Source organism: Fusarium venenatum (assembly GCF_020744135.1).
Source record: "Fusarium venenatum strain MPI-CAGE-CH-0201 chromosome Unknown EDB82scaffold_3, whole genome shotgun sequence".
Lineage (NCBI taxonomy): Eukaryota > Fungi > Ascomycota > Sordariomycetes > Hypocreales > Nectriaceae > Fusarium > Fusarium venenatum.
In genome coordinates this window covers 3953607-3972463 of record NW_027072131.1, presented here as the reverse complement: position 1 = coordinate 3972463, position 18857 = coordinate 3953607, and the positions used below count along the sequence as shown (strand labels likewise).

At 46.5% G+C, this 18857-nt stretch overlaps 8 protein-coding genes and 1 non-coding gene across 9 annotated transcripts; 5 read left to right on the top strand and 4 right to left on the bottom strand.

The window, feature by feature from the left end:
* Positions 1–1217: 1217 nt before the first annotated feature.
* EDB82DRAFT_506843 (beta-lactamase/transpeptidase-like protein) lies at positions 1218–3165 on the top strand. The gene has a single exon (XM_025727616.2). It carries the CDS (start codon positions 1344–1346, stop codon positions 2952–2954), a length of 1611 nt encoding a protein of 536 aa, XP_025582065.2. The 5' UTR covers positions 1218–1343; the 3' UTR covers positions 2955–3165.
* Positions 3166–4856, bottom strand: EDB82DRAFT_506841 (uncharacterized protein). The gene is made up of 2 exons (XM_025727615.2): positions 4446–4856; positions 3166–4344 (listed from the first exon to the last, which is right to left on the bottom strand). Exons 1-2 carry the CDS (start codon positions 4634–4636, stop codon positions 3180–3182), a joined length of 1356 nt encoding a protein of 451 aa, XP_025582064.2. The 5' UTR covers positions 4637–4856; the 3' UTR covers positions 3166–3179.
* A 611-nt stretch (positions 4857–5467) lies between these two features.
* Positions 5468–5561, bottom strand: EDB82DRAFT_t178. Its single transcript has one exon. It is a non-coding gene; the product is annotated as a tRNA-Arg (tRNA).
* Positions 5562–6536: 975 nt separating this feature from the next.
* EDB82DRAFT_464350 (thioredoxin-like protein) lies at positions 6537–7865 on the top strand. Its single transcript, XM_025727614.2, has 2 exons — positions 6537–7227; positions 7281–7865. Exons 1-2 carry the CDS (start codon positions 6890–6892, stop codon positions 7618–7620), a joined length of 678 nt encoding a protein of 225 aa, XP_025582063.1. The 5' UTR covers positions 6537–6889; the 3' UTR covers positions 7621–7865.
* Positions 7866–8026: 161 nt separating this feature from the next.
* Positions 8027–9180, bottom strand: EDB82DRAFT_538743 (kinase-like domain-containing protein). The gene has a single exon (XM_025727613.2). The coding sequence runs from the start codon at positions 9155–9157 to the stop codon at positions 8282–8284; it is 876 nt and encodes a 291-aa protein (XP_025582062.2). The 5' UTR covers positions 9158–9180; the 3' UTR covers positions 8027–8281.
* Positions 9181–9608: 428 nt separating this feature from the next.
* EDB82DRAFT_245271 (uncharacterized protein) lies at positions 9609–10714 on the bottom strand. Its single transcript, XM_025727612.2, has 3 exons — positions 10505–10714; positions 10105–10453; positions 9609–10054 (listed from the first exon to the last, which is right to left on the bottom strand). Exons 1-3 carry the CDS (start codon positions 10608–10610, stop codon positions 9736–9738), a joined length of 774 nt encoding a protein of 257 aa, XP_025582061.2. The 5' UTR covers positions 10611–10714; the 3' UTR covers positions 9609–9735.
* Positions 10715–12425: 1711 nt separating this feature from the next.
* On the top strand, positions 12426–13789 carry EDB82DRAFT_464346 (pectin lyase fold/virulence factor; the record flags this gene model as incomplete). The annotated part of the gene is made up of 2 exons (XM_025727610.2): positions 12426–13091; positions 13149–13789. 2 exons carry the CDS (start codon positions 12426–12428, stop codon positions 13701–13703), a joined length of 1221 nt encoding a protein of 406 aa, XP_025582060.2. The 3' UTR covers positions 13704–13789.
* Positions 13790–14505: 716 nt separating this feature from the next.
* Positions 14506–15628, top strand: EDB82DRAFT_506829 (uncharacterized protein). Its single transcript, XM_025727609.2, has one exon. It carries the CDS (start codon positions 14588–14590, stop codon positions 15602–15604), a length of 1017 nt encoding a protein of 338 aa, XP_025582059.2. The 5' UTR covers positions 14506–14587; the 3' UTR covers positions 15605–15628.
* Positions 15629–16220: 592 nt separating this feature from the next.
* Positions 16221–17762, top strand: EDB82DRAFT_245258 (uncharacterized protein). The gene is made up of 2 exons (XM_025727608.2): positions 16221–16735; positions 16782–17762. The coding sequence occupies exons 1-2, from the start codon at positions 16314–16316 to the stop codon at positions 17440–17442; spliced, it is 1083 nt and encodes a 360-aa protein (XP_025582058.2). The 5' UTR covers positions 16221–16313; the 3' UTR covers positions 17443–17762.
* Positions 17763–18857: the final 1095 nt, after the last annotated feature.

Sequence of the window (18857 nt, the reverse complement as noted above, 5' to 3'; positions counted from 1 at the left end):
CCGATGGGACCCCCTAATTCAAAGGAAAAACCGGTAATGTTGGCCCTTGAGCCCCTAGAATCTCGGGTAGAAGAAGTTGGGCACTTTTTTCTTCAGTAACGACAAGGGTCACCCAGCTTTCTGGGTTCGCTGGTCCCGGGTCCGCACAACGGCCAATCTATTACGACGTCTCTTATGGACGAATCATTATGAAGCTAAAGACAACACCCAGAGAGATGCAAGGGCTATATAATCCAAGCTCAAGTTCAGTGCGCGATATAGCTATGCTCGCAACGATCATAAGTATAGCATAAATACATATCTTTCTGCAATGATTTGATTGAAATTATCAATGCTTGCTTCTGCCACCAACATAGTTGAAGTTGAAGGGTTTTTCGTATTCGCACTTCGGGCCCGTGAGCATTCACCACACTTTTCTTAACAGCTCAGGCCCTCCACAACACCGAGTCATTTACGCGGTTGATCTGCTGATTCGACCTCCTATGGAACTTATGATAGAGAAATTAATTTACTAATGACAAGTGATATGTAGATCTGTTTGTTCCCAAACCGACCCTCGGTCGTGGCACAAACTAACGTTAGAGAACAAGGGCTCAAAGCGTCGTCACCAGCAAAACAAGGCTGACAGGTCAAGAAGCTCGTACGTACACGGACTTAGCTGAGCACATACTAAACATGATATATGATACCCTTGAGCCTCGTCAGCTGAGATTAGGCCGCCAGAATTCCAAGCTGCCTGAGAGTTAGCCTCCTAACTCTTAGGGTACACAAATAAGTAAGTAGCCTAAGAGCCATGGTCTACGGAGCATAAACTGACTCACTAATTTCGTCTCTTATGCTTCCAGCCATCGATTTTTCTGATACTATAAGGACTGCATACTACCAGGTATGGTGTGGTCTCTGATGTATATCATGAAATAGGGATGCCGATCAATGTTGTACAAGATGATGACCCCTGAGCAGCCTTCGGCATTGAAAATAACCCGTCAAGTAACAAATGATGAGCTATTGCGTGTGAAAGTCGTGTCTAGATCCAAGCTTCTGTCCTGTAACGCAGTGGAGCCGTGGCTGCTTACTCTAAACCAGCTTGAGTAAACAGTGCGATGGTGTGGCAAAATGAAGTGAAATTGTATCAAAGAGAGTACTCAACAAACTCGATAGGACGAGTGTATTGTAGTGAATAACATAGTAGACTAGTAGGCGGCTGAGTTATCAAATGCACCCTCAAAGTGCAGTCCAATTGACTGTCCCACCTTCCAATTACGTCTTGTCAGAACTTCAACCCCGCACAAGTAATCAACCAACTGAACAACTTCTAAAAGACAAGAACAAAAAGGAAGAAGATGCCAGTATCAAAGCAAATAGTAGACGATGTCTTGAAGGCCATCCCTTCCCGCATCCGCGGTCCAGGCGGTGCCATCGCTGTCCTATCAGAAGGCGCCCTCGTGGACCATCGCGTCTGGGGTTATGCAGACTTCAACCGCCGGATACCCATGACTGCAGACACTCAAATTCCCATCTGCTCCATATCCAAGCAGATGCTCTGCGCCTTGGTCGTGGATCTAGAGCGCAATCCGACTCCAGCTCTCAAGGCCAAGGGTGATGTCAGGGAGCAGTTTGAGACTAAGCTAAAGGAGCTTCTACCTGAGCTAGCCAAGACTGGAAAGCTGAAGCTGGATGATCTGTGCAACAATCGATCTGGCATTCGCGACTACTGGGCCATCACTTTGCTCTGGGGTGCAAAGCCAGAGGACCCGTACTCCTTGGCTGATCACAATGGCCCCATGCTTGATAGTCTCAAGTCATTTCACTTTGAGCCGGGCACTGAGTACTCTTACTCCAATACCAACTTCAACATTGTAGGACGAGTAGTCGAGGCTACGACTGGGGAGTCACTTGTATCCCTATTCAACGAGCGAATCTTTGTGCCTGCGGGCATGAAGACTGCAGAGCTGTGTGCAGATTCAGCAAAGCTACCCCCACCATGTGTCGGATATGAAGGGGATGAGCTGCGCGGCTACATACCCGCCGAGAACCGCATCGAATGGGCCGGTGACGCCGGCATCATCGCGTCTCTCACTGACATGATTGCCTATGAGTCATTCCTCGATCGTAGCCTGTTTGATCCTGAGAGCTGGTACCGCAAGATCATCCAGCCCTCGACGTTCAGTGACGGTGTCCCTTCGACATATGCGCAGGGTTTTGCTCATACCGAGATTGGAAGCGTGGGGGCTATCGGTCACGGAGGTGCTTTGCGTGGCTACAGACTCTATCGAGCTCACGTACCAGAGGAACGATTGTCAGTCGTGGTCATGTTCAACCACGAGGCTGACGCAGCAACGCTATCGGAGTATATTATCCAAAACATCTTGAGTCTTCAAAAGCCAACTGCGCCTGCTCTGGTTGAAGCATCCCGTGCCTGGCCGGGTGTCTATCTCGACGAGGGTACTCAGTTGGCTATTACTGTGACCCTCGGCCAGAAGGGTCAGGTCCTGGTCATATATGCTAACTACGTCGAGCCTGTCAAACTAACCGACCCCGAGCGCGGCGAATCCAAGGGTATGGCGGCTGTAATCAACGGTGACATTCTTCGCATCCAGCGTCTAAAGGAGAACCGAGCCATCACCGCCAAGCGTCTCACTCTTGGAGCCATCGCTATAGATAGTTCGCCATTCGAAGGTGACTTTTACTCCCCAGAGATCAACTCGACTTTCCACTGCGTCAATCAAGGCGGTCTAGTATTTGGCACGTTCGATGGCTTCTTGGGCCAGAGTCCGGCTCAGTTCATGAGATATCTAGGTGATGATGTGTGGGCACTTGCAAACCCGCGAGGTATGGACGCGAAGCCGCCTGGTGACTGGACACTTGTATTCCGTCGTGATGATAAGGGTGCTGTTGTTGGCTTGACGATTGGATGTTGGCTTGCAAGGAAGATCGAATATGTCAGAAAGTGATTACAGCTCATACCAGCAATTGAGTTATCGACAGACTGCTTCGTGTTTCGAGGCGAATTGTCATGAACTGTTTTGCGTTGACTGCTTGAGAACTCAGACTTCAACAGCCAGTGTATGCTCCGCGATCATGTGCGAGCTTGATAGACGGTTACAGTAACAGACACAGATAGAGTTCAGACGTTGAACTTTCTAATTAGTCTATTCTATTCATAATATGTGTTATGACTATCGTCCGCCCCAGCTTACCAACTCGGAATGGCACTTGTCCCATCCATCAAAGTAAGGCTTTCTCTTCTCATCTCCTGCCTCACCCACACGGGCAAGATACTCAAGCACCATGTTTCCCCAAAGCCAACTCGCCGGTCCTCGTCCAGGATGCGTCTGGTCCTTGTATAGCATCGAGAGGGAAGCAATCATGCGTCCCCATTCAAACACTTCATGTCCAGCCTTGGCCGCAATCGCACGGGATAATCGCTCGAGATCGTAGATAGATCCATCCCTGGCGTCACTGACACGATGGATTGTCATGCTGCGGAACATGGTCGGCGCGTCGCCGAATTCGGTGGAGATGCGCTTGACAAAGTCGCGGATACGAGCAGCAGCGAAGCGCACTTCTTGCCAGACCAATTGGCGCTCGCGCGATCCCATGGGATACACATCCTTCTCGTGGTTCGCTTCACCAGCCTCCCAGAAAGCGCGCTGGTCCCAGAGGCCGTTCTGCCAGAGAATCAGGTCTGGTCTGTTGTTGGGACCGCGAACCTGGTCGTACATAGGTGTCCAGTACTTGTCCCAACGCTCCTCAAAAGCGATCTCCTCCATATCGTCCATCCACCACCAGTCCGGGCGGTACGTCATGGAACCGGCAAAGTGCCAGTGGACGAAGGTTAGGTTGAACTCGGGGATGCTGCAGCTGGCGATAGTGTGGGCCTTGGGCTGCTTCATGTTGTGCTTGAACTCGCTGCAGAAGAATTGCATCATGAATCGATCGACAGAGTCGCTGAACAGAACAATGCGACGACCCCAGAGCCAGCCGAAATCGCCGTCGTTCTTCATGGGAGCATAGGCGTCAGCCTTGGTGTCGGCGTTGGCTTTTATGGCCTTCTTTCGACGAACGCTCTCGGCGATGGCGTCGGGTAGCCATTGTCGCGGTGTGGAAGAGTGCTTGATAAAGTCAGGCTCGGGTTCGGTCGCATTAAAGATGACCTCGCCGGCGGCAGGATAGACAGCGTAATCGGGCGATTCAGCCTCGAGGAAGTCGTCGGTGAAGGGAATCCATTGCGTCTTCTTGTATTGGTCGGTACCGTTTATATCAGCTGGGATGTAGAGATATCCAGGTTGACGATAAGGATCGTTGCAGTTCAATACGGGAATATCGGTTTGCTGTGTTGGTCTTAAAGTTTAAGATTAATCGTTAGCGTAAGCCAAGAGAAGTTGCCAAGTTTGTCTTCGGCGGGGTGGCGGAATAGCGTGATGGACTGAGAAAAGACGTACAATGAAGATGTTGGAGTTGTAATTGCTGTTGTTGTGTTAGGGTTGATGTACTCTTCTGCTTTGCTGTGTACATATGTCCAGGGGACTTCTAATGATTCTTGGAAGAATGTAAAGACGACCAGGAAAAGAGAGACGCTGGCCGCGATGATAACGCACGTCAAGACTGATGGACGTGACATGGTGAACATCATCCTCAAGACGGATGTTCTACCAGGATAAAAAAGAATGACTGTATCCCCTTGTAGTTACAATCCAAGACACCAAGAAGAAACAAAATAGAACAAAAGACTCAAGAAGAAGAAAAGATCAATTAACAATGGTCTGGGGTGTCTAACTGTATTATCTCCTTGACCGAAAAATATCCCAGTTCCAAACTAGAAGATCCATGCCTGTCGTTGATGGTTTTCTCCACTACCCCTTAATCCATGACGGTATTTGATTCGATGTTGATGAACCGTGAGTGACGATTGGAAACAGGGAAAGTTTACCCCCGACGCGTGTCACATTTACAGTGCTTTTGGTCACTATACTAGTAGATTTTGCTACGCAGACTGCGGTAGTATTATTTAGCTTCTGGCGCTAAGTTAATCTCTAAATGTCCCAAGTTTCAGATTATGTCAAGAGCCTTGATTTGCGCCGAGATGGTCAAGACGATCGCAATTGAAGTTTGGAGAATGTCACCGGTACAAACATTCTGTACTTTACAGGGCTCCATCAAACAAAATTGCCAAGATTGCCCCTTGACTTTGGACATTCCTCAAAAGATGAAGTGATGCAGAATGCAGGATTGAGCTAGGTTCTAATTTTAAGCTTACTACAGTGATAGCGTACGCCTCAGCCGTACATGCATGAGGCGAAAGCGAAACAGAAAAATGGCGCCAAAAACAGTCTCGAATTTAAACAGATTTCCGTTTATGCGTGGACATGACCTGAACATGAATAAAGCCATGAAACAAATGACGCACGGCTTGGCAAAAAGAAGCGAGACTTGATAAAGATATCACCGGCAAAAGACAAAAAATCGACCACGCCAGGAGTCGAACCTGGAATCTCTAGAGATTTCACGAATTGCTCGAAAGCCGAAATCTAGCGCCTTAGCCATTAGGCCACGCGGCCTGATCTAATTGTTGAAGACTAGGATCATGTCTGTGTCTAAGTCTGGACACTGTTGTTGCATGTCGAGTGTGAAGATCGTGCGAAATGAAGCCCGCGTGATCTCAATGTGGTGGTGGTTCTGTAACTTGCCGGAAGGTTCAAGATTCTTCAGCTACCTGTTTTTTCTTTTCTCCGTCGGGAGAGGACCTCCAAGCTGGGGCTCTGCTCCGTCAACAGACGGATCTGGTTCGACCTATCTAGGGCAATTGACCAAAACGTTGGATGCCGCGTACTGCAAGTCAGCAACCGGATGATTCATGCTATTGTTAGTGAATGGATCAATTAGATTCTACTCAACACTAGTATTTATGTGAGCGATGTAGGTTTCCTTTGCTCTTTTCTGAGGTATACGGTCGGAAGTCATTGTTCAAAGAGGCGATCTGGTCTTTCGTATGGAATACCCTAGACTTACTATCAACAAGACAGACACCAACCTACGGTCGATATTGTCTCTTTCAAAACAATGCTCAAGAGTGGATTAAAATGTCATGTGGAATACTATAGAGGTCACCTTCTGATTATTGTGTGATGACCTGGTTGCCATGGCGTCTTCAAGATAAGCCCATCTTACATCCCCGACTTCCGAGTCTTACAAATCTCGCCGGGTCATCGCCCAGGAATTGCGTCAGGAACAAGTCAATTGCGACAGAGGGCACAATGCGCGAGAAACAACCAATCATGTTGTGTCTGCAGCACGCAATACTGAGCCTTGCCCCTCTGGGGTTCAAGTGAGGGGCGGAGAATGATACGGATGGTGGGGGACCTTCTGTGGACGTCTTTTTATTTTGGTGGGGTTGTCATGATGGACCTGGGGAACTGTCTAGGAACTGTATATCTGTATAACAATAAAGAGCCCAAGGAAAAATATATTAAGGGATTATAAGGATGGAGTACATCAAGGCAGGTGTATTTGTAAAGTAGTTAATAATAATAACAGCAATATATGGAGTATAATCCTCAGGTCATGGAGGGGGCACGGCTGCAACGCCAGCATCCCCCAAGCTTGGCTCTCCCAATCACCAATATCACAGGCCTCGTGGCGTCTTTCAACAGCGCGGCCATAGAGCCCAGATCGTCATTCACTAGCTCCAGTCGCGCCAACAAGGTAGGTATCATCTGTAAGCTCTCCCTAATCGTCAACTGATGCCAAGCTGGCACCTTTTTCGTTCCATCCTGTCCCATACCAGTCTATATAATCCCTCTCCCCCGACCCCCGCTGTCTCTTACTCTTTCATCTCTCTTCCTCTTCATACCTCTTCTTCACAAGATCCTTCACACCCACACACAAAATGTCTGCTCCTGCTCTTCGTCTGGGCTCTACCGCCCCCAACTTCCAGGCCGAGACCACAAAGGGAAACATTGACTTCCACGACTTCATCGGCGACAGCTGGGTCATCCTCTTCTCCCACCCCGAGGACTTCACTCCCGTCTGCACCACTGAGCTCGGTGCCTTTGCCAAGCTCCAGCCCGAGTTCACCAAGCGCAATGTCAAGCTGATTGGTCTCTCCGCCAACACCATCCAGTCTCACGAGGGATGGATCAAGGACATTGGTGAGGTTACCGGCGGTAACGTTGAGTTCCCCATCATTGGCGACAAGGAGCGCAAGGTTTCTCTCCTCTACGACATGTAAGATTGCTACCTATTTAAGCGTCTTTCTGCAAAAAGCTAACACTCTACAGGATCGACCAGCAGGATGCTACCAACGTTGATGAGAAGGGCATTGCTTTCACCATCCGATCCGTCTTCATCATCGACCCCAAGAAGACCATCCGCACCATCTTCTCCTACCCTGCCTCCACCGGCCGCAACGCCGCCGAGGTCCTCCGTGTCATCGACTCCCTCCAGACCGGTGACAAGTACCGCATCACCACACCTATCAACTGGGTCCCTGGTGAGGACGTCATTGTCCACCCCTCCGTCAAGAACGAGGAGGCCAAGACTCTGTTCCCTGAGTTCCGCATCGTCAAGCCTTACCTTCGATTCACCCCTCTTGCCAAGGAGAAGGTTCTCCCCCAGTAAATTAATTATATCTCTACTACAAAGGACACAGCAAAAAGCATGAGAATTTTATGATACCTTGCAGATGAGCGAAAAAGGATTGAAAGGTCTATTGGGAGCTGGGATTAGTACATTTGGACACAACATGATGGAAAGACCAGTTTTCCCATATAGATCATTCACAACTTGAGCCATCTGCGATTGCTCTGAGATGAAGAATAAATGAAGAAATGAACAAAACTTGCACTTCCCCAACAAAAGTGAACATCATAATAAATTAATCGTCATGAGCCCCTCAATCTCGACATGAGGTAAATTAAATTCCGGATGCGGGGTTCCGGACCATCGGTCGCCGATGCCGGCGTTAAGCTCAAAGTTCCACTTTCAAGGGTCCACATGAGCTCAGAGCTATCATGACCCTGACGATAGAGCTGAGAGCTAAGCTATATGTGCCATCAATAGCTGTCTGTGATAATCGGATAGTTGCAACTTTCGAGTAAATCCATTGGGTTTCTGTGCAAATTCTTTTACTTCGCTCAAGTAGGTTGACTATCACATAATCTATCAATGCAATACATGTCTACCAGGAAGGTACACAAACCCGTTGGATCTTTCATCTCCCAACTGATGCTTTTATTCTCACCCACTGAACACCAACGTTCTCATGGGTACTTGTCAAAGATTACTTGAAAAGACTTTCCGAAAGCTCCTTCACTCTATTCACCGCAGCTTCTCCCCTCACAGGATCCGGGGCTTCGCACGTAAATACCAACGCCAGCACAAGCGCAGCATCTAGTCGAAGCAAACACTCTTCTTGCGCAGTCACTTCAGGAAATGTTGCCACCTCGGAGTATCCTTTGATGAAGCCCCCTCCAAGCTGGCTGAACTCCAGAGTGCGATAAATATCAATAGCTGCTGGGCCTATGAGCGCATTGGTCCAATCAATGACAGCACTAATGCGACCTTTGTTGTGACGAAGATTGACGTCGCGGAAGTCCATGTGCAAAAGACTCGACGGAAAGCGTTTTAGGCCGCTGAGTATGGCGTGGATATGACTCCAGTCTTGTATCCAGGTTGAAGCCTCGGGAACCGTCGTTGATAAAACAGAGAAGCGCCGTTGCAATCTTTGTTCCATTGTCGAAAAGACATCCGGCGTCTCCGAGGCCACCGTCTTGAACAGTGGGTTATCCAAGGGTGTAGAATGTATCAGTGCTACCACACGACCCATCTCCTCACAAGTGATGTCTGTTCCATCATTGTCCACATATTCGCACAGCATGGCCGGATATCCATCATGTTCGAGGTACTTGTACGGCTTAGGCACAGGAACCGACCCGTCCTGAAGAAGACGATATATGTAAATTTCTTGCCGAATCAAATCTTTGGCCTCAACGTTGAAGTCATTGGCGTTTTGGTAGACTTTGACTCGTGGTATCTTGAGAACAACTGAGCCGTAGGTTGGACTTGTTGCTTTGTAGACGAGGCATTCTAGACCTTGGCCGGCGGTTTCGACGTCTGCCAGGCTTTCTAAGCGGATGAATTGTTGAGATATTTCCATTTTGAGCTGCTGTAATAGAATTGATAATTAGGAAATGTCCAGGTTGTCCGTTGGTGTTTTGATAAATGTCAACATATACTACAGAACTATGCAAAATTCGTATCCGTATTCGCAAATAGCGTAAGACGAACCAATCCAACGCTTCTTACCAAGTCTCCTGGTGGCCCATACTATTAAACTATCTAGTATGTAAAGTTCAGAAGGATCTATAGGGATGAGTCACTGTGCCGAATATCCGTGATGGCATCTTATTTAGGCAGGTAACTTATTTGTTAGTCCTTTGCCATATCCCTCACAAAAATAAGAGATGCTTAAGTTTCGAAGGAGAACAATGATTGATCATTCACTTTTACCTAAGCACAATTATTTTATCCCGGCGAGATGAAAAACACAGTAAGAAAAGATCAATACAAACCTGCAAATAGTATCACGGATGTAAAGAGTCATGTCATTGCCTTTTCAAATAAGTATAATTTCAGTGACATAAGAAGGAAGAAAACTCCTCCCCTTCTTTATCATGACACTCCAAGTAGTTACTCTAAATATCTAATATCCTAACCTTTCCATGAAACAAGTCTCTAGTAGTGCTCTCCCATGGATATTGCCTCAGGTTCAGCAGCTGGAACCTCAGCAGGAGCTTCGGCGGGAGGGGGAGCTGCAGGTGGAGTCTCAACTACAGGAGGAGTCGGAGCAACAGCAGGAGTATCAGCTGGGGGAGCAGGAGGGCTTGCAACGGGAGGTGCAGGAGGAGCACCATCATCAGGAGGGGCGGGAGTGAAAGCAGCTTCAGCTAGAGGAATCTCTCCGACTGTTCCACCTGTAGCTTCGCCAGCATCAACATTAGCTAGAGCACCGTTGGCCTTCTTGTTGAACTCGACCAAGTTTGCCTCGCTGGGACTAGACAAAGTTAGCAGTTGTTTCGAGGGTACGTCTACTTGTACACTTACGGGTTGATGGCCATGACTTGGCCAAGCTGGCAATGCGGTCCAGTGGCGCAATAAAGGTAGATTGGATCCACGCTGGTAAGAGGAACATTGAATGTTCCAACAGTAACCTGTCCATCCACAAAAGGAATGTGGCCACTGTGAATCACACCAGACTGCGTCGCCTGGAGAGGTTGACAGGGAGAGTCCTCAGAGCTTTGTGTGACAGTATGGTTTCCATTGCTGAACTGAAACTGAATCACATCACCAACGGCTGCTCGAATCATGTTGGGAACGAAAGTATCCTGGGGTCCTCCAACCACAACAGGGATGATTCTGTTGGCTCGGGGAGCTAGAGATGGATTCTTTCGAACTGCCAAGGTGTCAGACCCGATTCTTTTGGCGAGACTTAAAGTGGACTTACTCGTCAAGGGTTTGTTCTGTTCCATCGTGTGGAGTTGTCGAGGGGACATCTCGACAAGAGGCATAGCAGACACGGCTGCAGCCCACAAGAAACCTTTGATCATCATTTTTTATGAAGAATAAAACAAAAGAATCAACAAGTTAGGAAGATTGGAGGATTTAGAGAAGTGAGAAAACTGATAAAGAAGGCCCAGCCAACTGAAAACAAATAGTATAAAACCTCACCGGGAGGCAAAAAGAAAGACACTAAAGAAGAGAAGAATATTAAGAAAGAGGAACTAGAGAAGGCTGATTTTCCCAAGTCAGACGATTCTACTCAAAAGTCATGCGGGCCCATCTTTATACTGCATTTCTCATCATGAATTTTTCTCTCTTTTTTTCTTATGGGACGAGACGAAACTTGTGGAGTGTTTTGAAGTTGACACATAGACCAAGCCTTTGCAGAGCCGCAATTGCAACAGATTACGATGTAATGAATCTCATCGAATCGATGCGGAAAGAAAAAGACGAACTTGGGTAATACTCGCGAGAAGGGGCATGCTTTAACCAAGAGGTTTGTTTCAGAACATGTCGCGGAATATCGCCCAGCACGTTTCATCAGCCACAAAAGAGTAAAACAGAACAGAAAACAGATTTTATATCCGAGGGGGGTTATATTGATTTGCGTAATGATTTGTTTGACACATGTTCTAAGTGGTAAAACAAGATGCGTGGCTATCGGGATGTGGGAGGACACACGGGCTAGGCGACATGGAATCAAGATAAAATGGCGTGATTAATGTGATAAGCTTATCAATCAACTGAAGAAGGTTATAATATGAAAATCTACTGCTCAATTCCACACAGGTCAAGTGTCATACATGATATCTTAAGATGGGGTTAATCTAGTAGATAACAGGAAAATCAACATACAAGTTTAGGGTACAGAAATAAATTACCCAAGACTCCAGTCTAAGTAGCATAAGATGACCTACTAATTTCGTCTCTTATGGTTCCCGCGACTAATCTTTCTGATACCCTGTGGTTGATCTTAACAGAGTGACATGCACCACTTTTTAAACAATAGTTGATCTTGTTATACGTCGGAGCCGCTTAATGCAACACTGCATTGATCACCCTCGTCATTGAGCTATAGTCTAAGTATCTTGTGAGTGGGAATTGTTAGAGATACTGGCAGATGACGTTGTGTAGTAACGATAACCTTCCTTTTTGTCTTGGTATGCGGATTTGCATCATGACAAGAGATTGATGATACAAGGAGAGGCTTGGATGTCTATTAAAAGAAGTGTGAATAACGATAGCAAGGAATTATGCAACAATTGTGCATGTCAGAGGTGTCAGGTAGGTATGTTTGTAGTAAAAAGCGAATCATACAAGTATGAGTTTAAAACCAGCATCTGGAGAACCACAAGCTATCCGCCTATTTTGCCAATAGATCAGATTATTGGGCAGGTATAAGTACAATCGACAATCACTCACCTAATTTAAAATTGATCCTTGTTCAACAGTAATTACCCCGTGGGGGTTTAAAAGATGGATCATCTCTCCCCGCAAAACCCCAACTCATCAACCCCCAACTAGCTGCATCCCCAAATTTCCGAATAGCGTCATGTTCCTTTTGCTAGGATTAACCTGTAATTTTCGTTGGTGGAAATTTCAAAGACCGATCTAGTCTTGTCATGGTTCATTGCCGGCTTCCATCGACTATTAAGTCGCTACGGCATCTCATATCCGGATCTCTATATGTGAGAATGCTGGTTATGGAGATTCTTGATGATGATTTGTGGATTTATACAATTCAACTATCTTTCCCTGAACGCGCATCTCCTTAATATGTATCCATATAGAACTTGAGATTGATATATCTCAGATGATCCCACGGGCATTAAGACCTGTGTTCTTGAATCGACACCTAACTCGAGATGAAAGGCTTCATCCTAAAAACGGCATTTGTTGCCGCAGCTCTCCTTTCCCCTGCCGATGCTTCCCCCAAAGGTCCTGTGGACACTTACAAGAAATGTCAACGTCAGACAAAACGTGCCACGGAAGGTTGTCCAAAAGGAACTCTCTTCGTCGCCAAGAATGATCCCCGCTCCGACTTTTCTTCTATACAGGACGCCATTGATTCTCTGGGAAACACCACAACAGCTGGACACATTCTAATCGCCCCTGGTGATTATACAGAACAGCTGAACGTCACCAGGAGAGGGCCCTTGCACCTAATCGGCGCTTCTAACAAACCTTGGACGAAAGATCTCTACGCAGACATCGATGTCAACACCACAGCACAGAACGATGTGCAGATTTGGTGGAACTTGGCAAACACCAACAATGGAAGCATGAGTGACAATGTGTACACGAGTGTGCTGACTGTGGGACCAAACCTGGATGCTACTCTGACCGGAGCTGGTCCAACGGGTTGGCCTGTTCCACCCAATACTCCTTTCGGCTGCACTGATTTCCGAGCGTACAATATCGATTTCAGGAACGACTTTGCTCCGAGATCGGTTGGACCTGCTCACGCTGTTGGCGTCAGTAGGGCGAATGCCGGGTTTTACTCTTGTGGATTCTACAGCTATCAAGATACCGTAAGTCTTCCTTTTCAAGTCGATGACTGAGATCTAAGCGGCTCACGTTTTGAATAGGTTTATGTCGGAAAGCTTGGAAATGCCTTTTTCTATGACAATATCATCGCTGGAGAGACTGACTTCCTGTACGGTTTCGGGACAGCATGGATTGATCGCTCGACACTATCTCTTCGAAACTGCAACGGAGGAATAACAGCTTGGAAGGGTACAAATACAACTTTTACTAACAAATACGGCGTATACATCGACAACTCTCAGGTCATTCCCTCAAACGCCACCATTGCCAGAGACCTAGTTGGAAAATGTCCGTTGGGACGACCGTGGAATTCGCAGCACAAGTCTATCTTTATGAGATCCTACTTTGATAGCGTTATCCTTCCCGCAGGATATATCAAATGGAACCCAAATACACCTCGTGTGGACAACTACACGTTTATGGCTACGTGGAATGATTACGGCCCCGGGTACAATGTCAAGGCTTTGAAGGACGGTGGAATTACAAAGGTGTTGACTGACAAGGAAGCAAAGCCTTATAAATCTCCCAAGGACGTGTTCCAAACACCAGAGGGCAAGTTTGGTTTTGTGAGCTGGATTGACAAGAAGGCATTGTAAGCTTGTCGTCTTGAGTTGAGCCGAGGTTGACTATGACAGGTCTGCTGGCTAGTGGGTAGCAGAAAATGGCTTCCTAAGTCTTAGGCTAAAACAACAAGTAGTCTAAGAACCATAGTCTAAGGAGCATAAAGTGACCTACTAATTCGGGGGCCGGAAAAGAGTCAGGCTTGTCGGCAGTTCAAAATCACTTTGTATTAGTTTGGGCTTGGACCCTCCATTGAACCGAATATCACGTCAGATATATATTAGCCTCATGAATGCCAAGAATAGTTCCACCATTAAGAAAGGCATTTTGTCGCCTTGTTTTAGTGATTGAGTCTCAAGTGACAGGGCGATCAAATCTCAAGCGAGATTAGCAGAATCCATCGACAGGGGTCAAACTCCTGTTGTCTGCAAAGTACTGATGCTCCTACTGCCCCTTTGCAACATCAATCTAGTCTTTTCTTTCAAGAATAAAGTTTAAAAGTGAAGACATAAATAAGAAAAGCCCCAAAGTGATTCTTAGTATGCTTCCAGTAGACAATATGGCGAAATATCAACAACGTCCACCAGGTAAAAAAGACATTAACAATTGGGTTTAATTAGCCCGTCTTGGCTTGACGGCAAGATTACATCCAAGACAACGGCTCAGGACTGACCACACCTAAAACGAAGGATTAATTACAGCGACCAGTCAACTCTCACCAAACAAGCCACTTTATCATTAGCACAAGCGTCTGGGGGAAATGATCCCGGTAATAACGAGGCTTGTAAAACGGTTCCTCGGTTCATCTGTGATGTGATTTATCTTTTCCTCTTTTCCGTTTCTTCAACCTCTTTCGAGGTTCTCATCATGATCCTCAAACCAATCTCCAAGCCCCGAAGGCGTCCTATTTACAGTCATCATGGGCTATTCTGGACGCGAGGACCATCATGAACTCTCGTATCTGTTACCCATTGCCGTGTGTATGGGCATTTCTCTCTACAACGTCCTGGAACTCAATCTGGTCATTTTAACGACGTTCAAAACCCGAAAGAGCCTCTACTTCTGGAGTTTCATCGCAGCTACGAACGGTATTGCGCCGCATACCATCGGTTTCTTGCTCAAAAACCTTTGCTCATCGGATAATTTCATCCTCTACATCTCGCTTATCTCTGTGGGCTGGGTCATGATGATAACAGGACAATCACTCGTTTTATACTCTCGACTTCATCTCATATTCTGGAACCAATTCTATCTCAGGCTCGTGTTGGCCATGATCATCACAAATGTCGTGGTTATGCATATTCCCATCATCATTCTCATGTATGGCGCCAACAGCAGCGCTTCCAACTCTTGGGTTCACCCGTATCAGATATACGAGAAGATTCAAGTCACTGTCTTTTTTTCACAGGAACTCATAATTTCGGCACTTTACATCAAAGCCTGTTTCTCATTCTTTAGCGCCGAGGAGTTGCTCCACGGAAAGGGAGTCCAAAGAATGCGCAGGCATTTACTTATTGTCAATGTCGTGATAATACTGCTCAATATACCGATTTTGGTCCTTGAGTTTGCCGACTTCTACGACTTTCAGACAGCGTACAAAACAATTGTTTATAGCATCAAGTTAAAGCTTGAATTTCACTTACTCAACCGACTCATTGAGGTGGCAAAAGGCAATGAAGGGATTGACTTGCAGCGTGGAAATCAAACCTTGCACGGTCTTCGGCTGGAAGCTTTTGAAAGTGATGGAGATTTCTCAAGGTCCAATGACTACGAGCATGGTAATATGAATAAGGTTGTGGGTTATCAGATAAACAAGAGAAAATACTTGGGTTCGGAGGATGATATTTTGACGACTACAGATATATCTGTTAGCTATATCGAGCGAAGGGACGACAATAATGAGAGTATGGATAAAGGACGATCGATATTTGGATAAAATAATACAAGCTACATATCTCAGATTGCTGACTTTTGTCATGACTGTCTGAATCCGCGAGAGACGGTGGGGGAAAATCAGAAGTTGAAGAGTTCACTATAAGCATATCCTGGAAGAATGTCCTTATCCAAAGTTTTAGTCACTAGGGCCCCAATGATAAACCACGCACACATTTCTGGACAGTAATTGCCCAAAATACAAGGCTAAAGTATCAGCCGTAGCTCTAAGATACATTAGGTAGATGATACGTACGCCGTGCATGGCCGTTGGACAAGTCTGACAGGGTTCTTTTCAGCTCAAATTCCACGATGCTACAAGATTTTGGACTGATCGCTGATCTGGTGTTACCTTCACTTTCTTCCTTCAATAGATATGGCGATCAATCTTGATAGAGGATTTTCTTTTTATCCTACTTTATTAATATGAAACTATTTATTAAGTGTATCGCCATAGCAGCCGGGCTCCTAAGTTGCTGGGCAGCTGAGACATCAGACCAGGCTTTCTCCCATGTCTTTGAAAAATGACTATCAAAACGCCTTGTTCTTGGCACCAATCAACTTTTTCATACAACAAGGGTCCAAGCTATGGTTAGTAACACGACTTCTTTCAGCTGAACCTGCAAAAGGCTTGACAGACCCCGCTCGAGGTGCCTTTCATCTTTCTTTCCATAGTTACTCACAAAAGCCTTTGGTCAAAGTAAGATACCATCATGAATCAAATTCTGTACTACTGGATTGCCCTCTGCTTCTATGCTATTTCGACTGATGCGTTGGCCATATCTGAAGCCACGAAGCGGCGGGATGCTGGGTATATCTATCAGCCTGCACCAACTCCCATGCCCGACTTTCAAGCCTTAAAGCATCTGGATCTAGGGAGGAGACAAGCTTCTACTATAGTAGAAACGACCTTCACAGTTGTTGTCAGCCCTGATTCGACATGTGGTTTCCTATCAGGTTCACCAGGGAATGCGATCACCTGTTCAAACGGAGCCCAGTGCAGCTGGGAACTGGCTCATGTTACCGCCATATTCTGCGGCACAACTGCGCATCTCCAGTGTTTGGAAAGAGAATATGCTCTCAATACTGAACTTTGCGATGACGTCTGCCAGGAAAATTCTTATAACCTTCTCTGGTAAGCTGATCATGTTATTTGAGAGTACCTAACTAACGGTCAACAGCACTGATAGAACAGCCCCGTACTGTGGAACGTATGCCTATCCTTCTGGCATACGAGCATTCAAATGCTCATCCCGTACGATGACAAGATATCAAAGTGTATCTTTCATCTACAACAACCAGAATGATCGTACTTTCTCAACAACAATATTTAGTGCTGACCCGACGGATGTGACGCCTTCAGAGCTGACAACCATCGGCTCGTCCACACTTTCGTCAGAGTCGTCAGCAACTGCAGTCGCAGAGCCCACAGAAACGATCATTCCTGGTGGTAGCGGCGGATCTAAAAACAATATTGGAGCCATAGTCGGTGGTTCTATCGGCGGCTTCCTCGTCCTCTCATTTCTAATCCTTGGGCTGGTCTGGTTTCTCCGAAAGGACAAAAGAAACGACAACTCCCCTCCTATTCAACAAGTCCAACCGGCTGTGGTTCCTCATCAAAACGCTCCCCAGACTCCAGGGGATAGCGTGTTGCCAATGAACCAGAACTACCCGAAACCTGGAGTTGCCTCGCCCACAACAACTGAGTGGCGTGAATCTACAATCACAGCACATAATCCAAGCAGCCCTGTTTCATCTTGGACAGGGCAGTATCCGAGCTCTGAGATGAACCAAGTTACCTATCAAGAGATGCCTGGTCATTCTCCTCCTTATACCCGTTGAAATTGGTCTCGAGAAATGGAAATAGTGACTACCATGGTTGAAGTATCAAACAAGCGTTCCTGGAATTGTTGGCATAACCATGGCATTTCGATCAGACAAAGGATGTGTTGTCAAAGTTGTTGGTCTTCGTTTCGGATGTCTATTTCCACCATCTAGCCGCGGTCTTTAAGTCGTTTAAACTTGCTCTACTTTTCATGCACCTCGGTAGTCGGTTTTTATTTGTCCACCAATACTTGCTAGATGACTGCGCTGCACACGGTATGGATATGATTGTCATTGATTGATAACCAGATATGCCAGGGACCCCTTGCTTTACCCCATGGGGAAACAAGGGAACGTCGGGATAGACCCTGAAGCTGTTGATCACTTGACTCAGGCAACTACCACTAACTTTGTAAGGTCCAAACTTTGATTAGCAACACGAGACCTGTAGACCTGAGACAATCCGCAGGAACCGAGCAAAGCCAAGGGACATTCCACCATCCATCTGGAACACATAAACCACACTCTTGTACCATGAGAGACGAAGTAGGTCGGCAATGTGATAGTGTTTAAGACCCACTCTTGGCATTCTTCTCTGCACCCCAAATTAAGATGTCAAGTTCTCTATTGACTTCTAGCCATTTCACTGGAAGATGAAATGATGCGGCAATACCCTTTGGGAGGAACGTCTCCGCTGCTGACGCGGACGCAGTGCAGCGTTGCATTGCAGCTGTACAATTTGGGATTTGAAAAACAAACCTATCATTCCAGAGGGCTACACACCGACATGGGTTGTTCAAAGCTTACGGTTACCATTCCTCCGGTGAAGCTCATCGATAGGAACAGTGTTAGATTTCTGGGTGTATAATCAACATTTGGGATCACAGCTTGCACATACGACCATACCTATCAGAAAACTCGGGATCCCGTCCGCTCTCCCATAGATAAGCTGGTAAGGGGCGGATTAGTAGTTGGGTCGGTGACGACCAGCGAATCCCCGCTGTTGTATGTTTTTTTGTATAGTTTATATTTTTTGACCTAGTATTCCCTTTCTTACTTGGAATGTGATGTATCAATCAGTTGTAAGACCAGAAATAGACACCGATGAGAGTTGTGAACGATGGTTGGATTGCGGGGAAGTTATCTATGCAAACCCTGTTCATGTAAGCGAAGCTACAAAACTAGTCCCTCTTTGTTCATCGTCTTCTCGTGAACGTCAACGCCGAAACCTCATGAGAACTTTGACCTCTTCGTTTTTCTTGGCCTGGTCTTTCCCCGCACTTTTCTGAAGCTGTCTAGTTTAGTCTCTCTGGGGTAGTGCATGTCAGTGGGAGGGTCCGGGTGTAGTAGACGACGATCCTATTTGCCCGGAAACAAGACACATGGGGGTTCAATGTTTGGGGGTCCTAAGCTTAGGATACAGGAAATAAACA

Bases quoted from the DNA above. Each gene is read 5' to 3' on its own strand.
- EDB82DRAFT_464350 (XM_025727614.2), top strand. From the start codon at position 6,890: ATGTCTGCTCCTGCTCTTCGTCTGGGCTCTACCGCCCCCAACTTCCAG. The intron at 7,228-7,280 runs GTAAGATTGCTA...AACACTCTACAG, and splicing joins GTTTCTCTCCTCTACGACAT to GATCGACCAGCAGGATGCTA.
- EDB82DRAFT_506843 (XM_025727616.2), top strand. From the start codon at position 1,344: ATGCCAGTATCAAAGCAAATAGTAGACGATGTCTTGAAGGCCATCCCT.
- EDB82DRAFT_506829 (XM_025727609.2), top strand. From the start codon at position 14,588: ATGGGCTATTCTGGACGCGAGGACCATCATGAACTCTCGTATCTGTTA.
- EDB82DRAFT_506841 (XM_025727615.2), bottom strand. From the start codon at position 4,636: ATGATGTTCACCATGTCACGTCCATCAGTCTTGACGTGCGTTATCATC. The intron at 4,345-4,445 runs GTACGTCTTTTC...TTAAACTTTAAG, and splicing joins ACAACTCCAACATCTTCATT to ACCAACACAGCAAACCGATA.
- EDB82DRAFT_245258 (XM_025727608.2), top strand. From the start codon at position 16,314: ATGAATCAAATTCTGTACTACTGGATTGCCCTCTGCTTCTATGCTATT. The intron at 16,736-16,781 runs GTAAGCTGATCA...AACGGTCAACAG, and splicing joins AATTCTTATAACCTTCTCTG to CACTGATAGAACAGCCCCGT.
- EDB82DRAFT_245271 (XM_025727612.2), bottom strand. From the start codon at position 10,610: ATGATGATCAAAGGTTTCTTGTGGGCTGCAGCCGTGTCTGCTATGCCT. The intron at 10,454-10,504 runs GTAAGTCCACTT...ACACCTTGGCAG, and splicing joins ACAGAACAAACCCTTGACGA to TTCGAAAGAATCCATCTCTA. The intron at 10,055-10,104 runs GTAAGTGTACAA...AACTTTGTCTAG, and splicing joins CAAGTCATGGCCATCAACCC to TCCCAGCGAGGCAAACTTGG.
- EDB82DRAFT_538743 (XM_025727613.2), bottom strand. From the start codon at position 9,157: ATGGAAATATCTCAACAATTCATCCGCTTAGAAAGCCTGGCAGACGTC.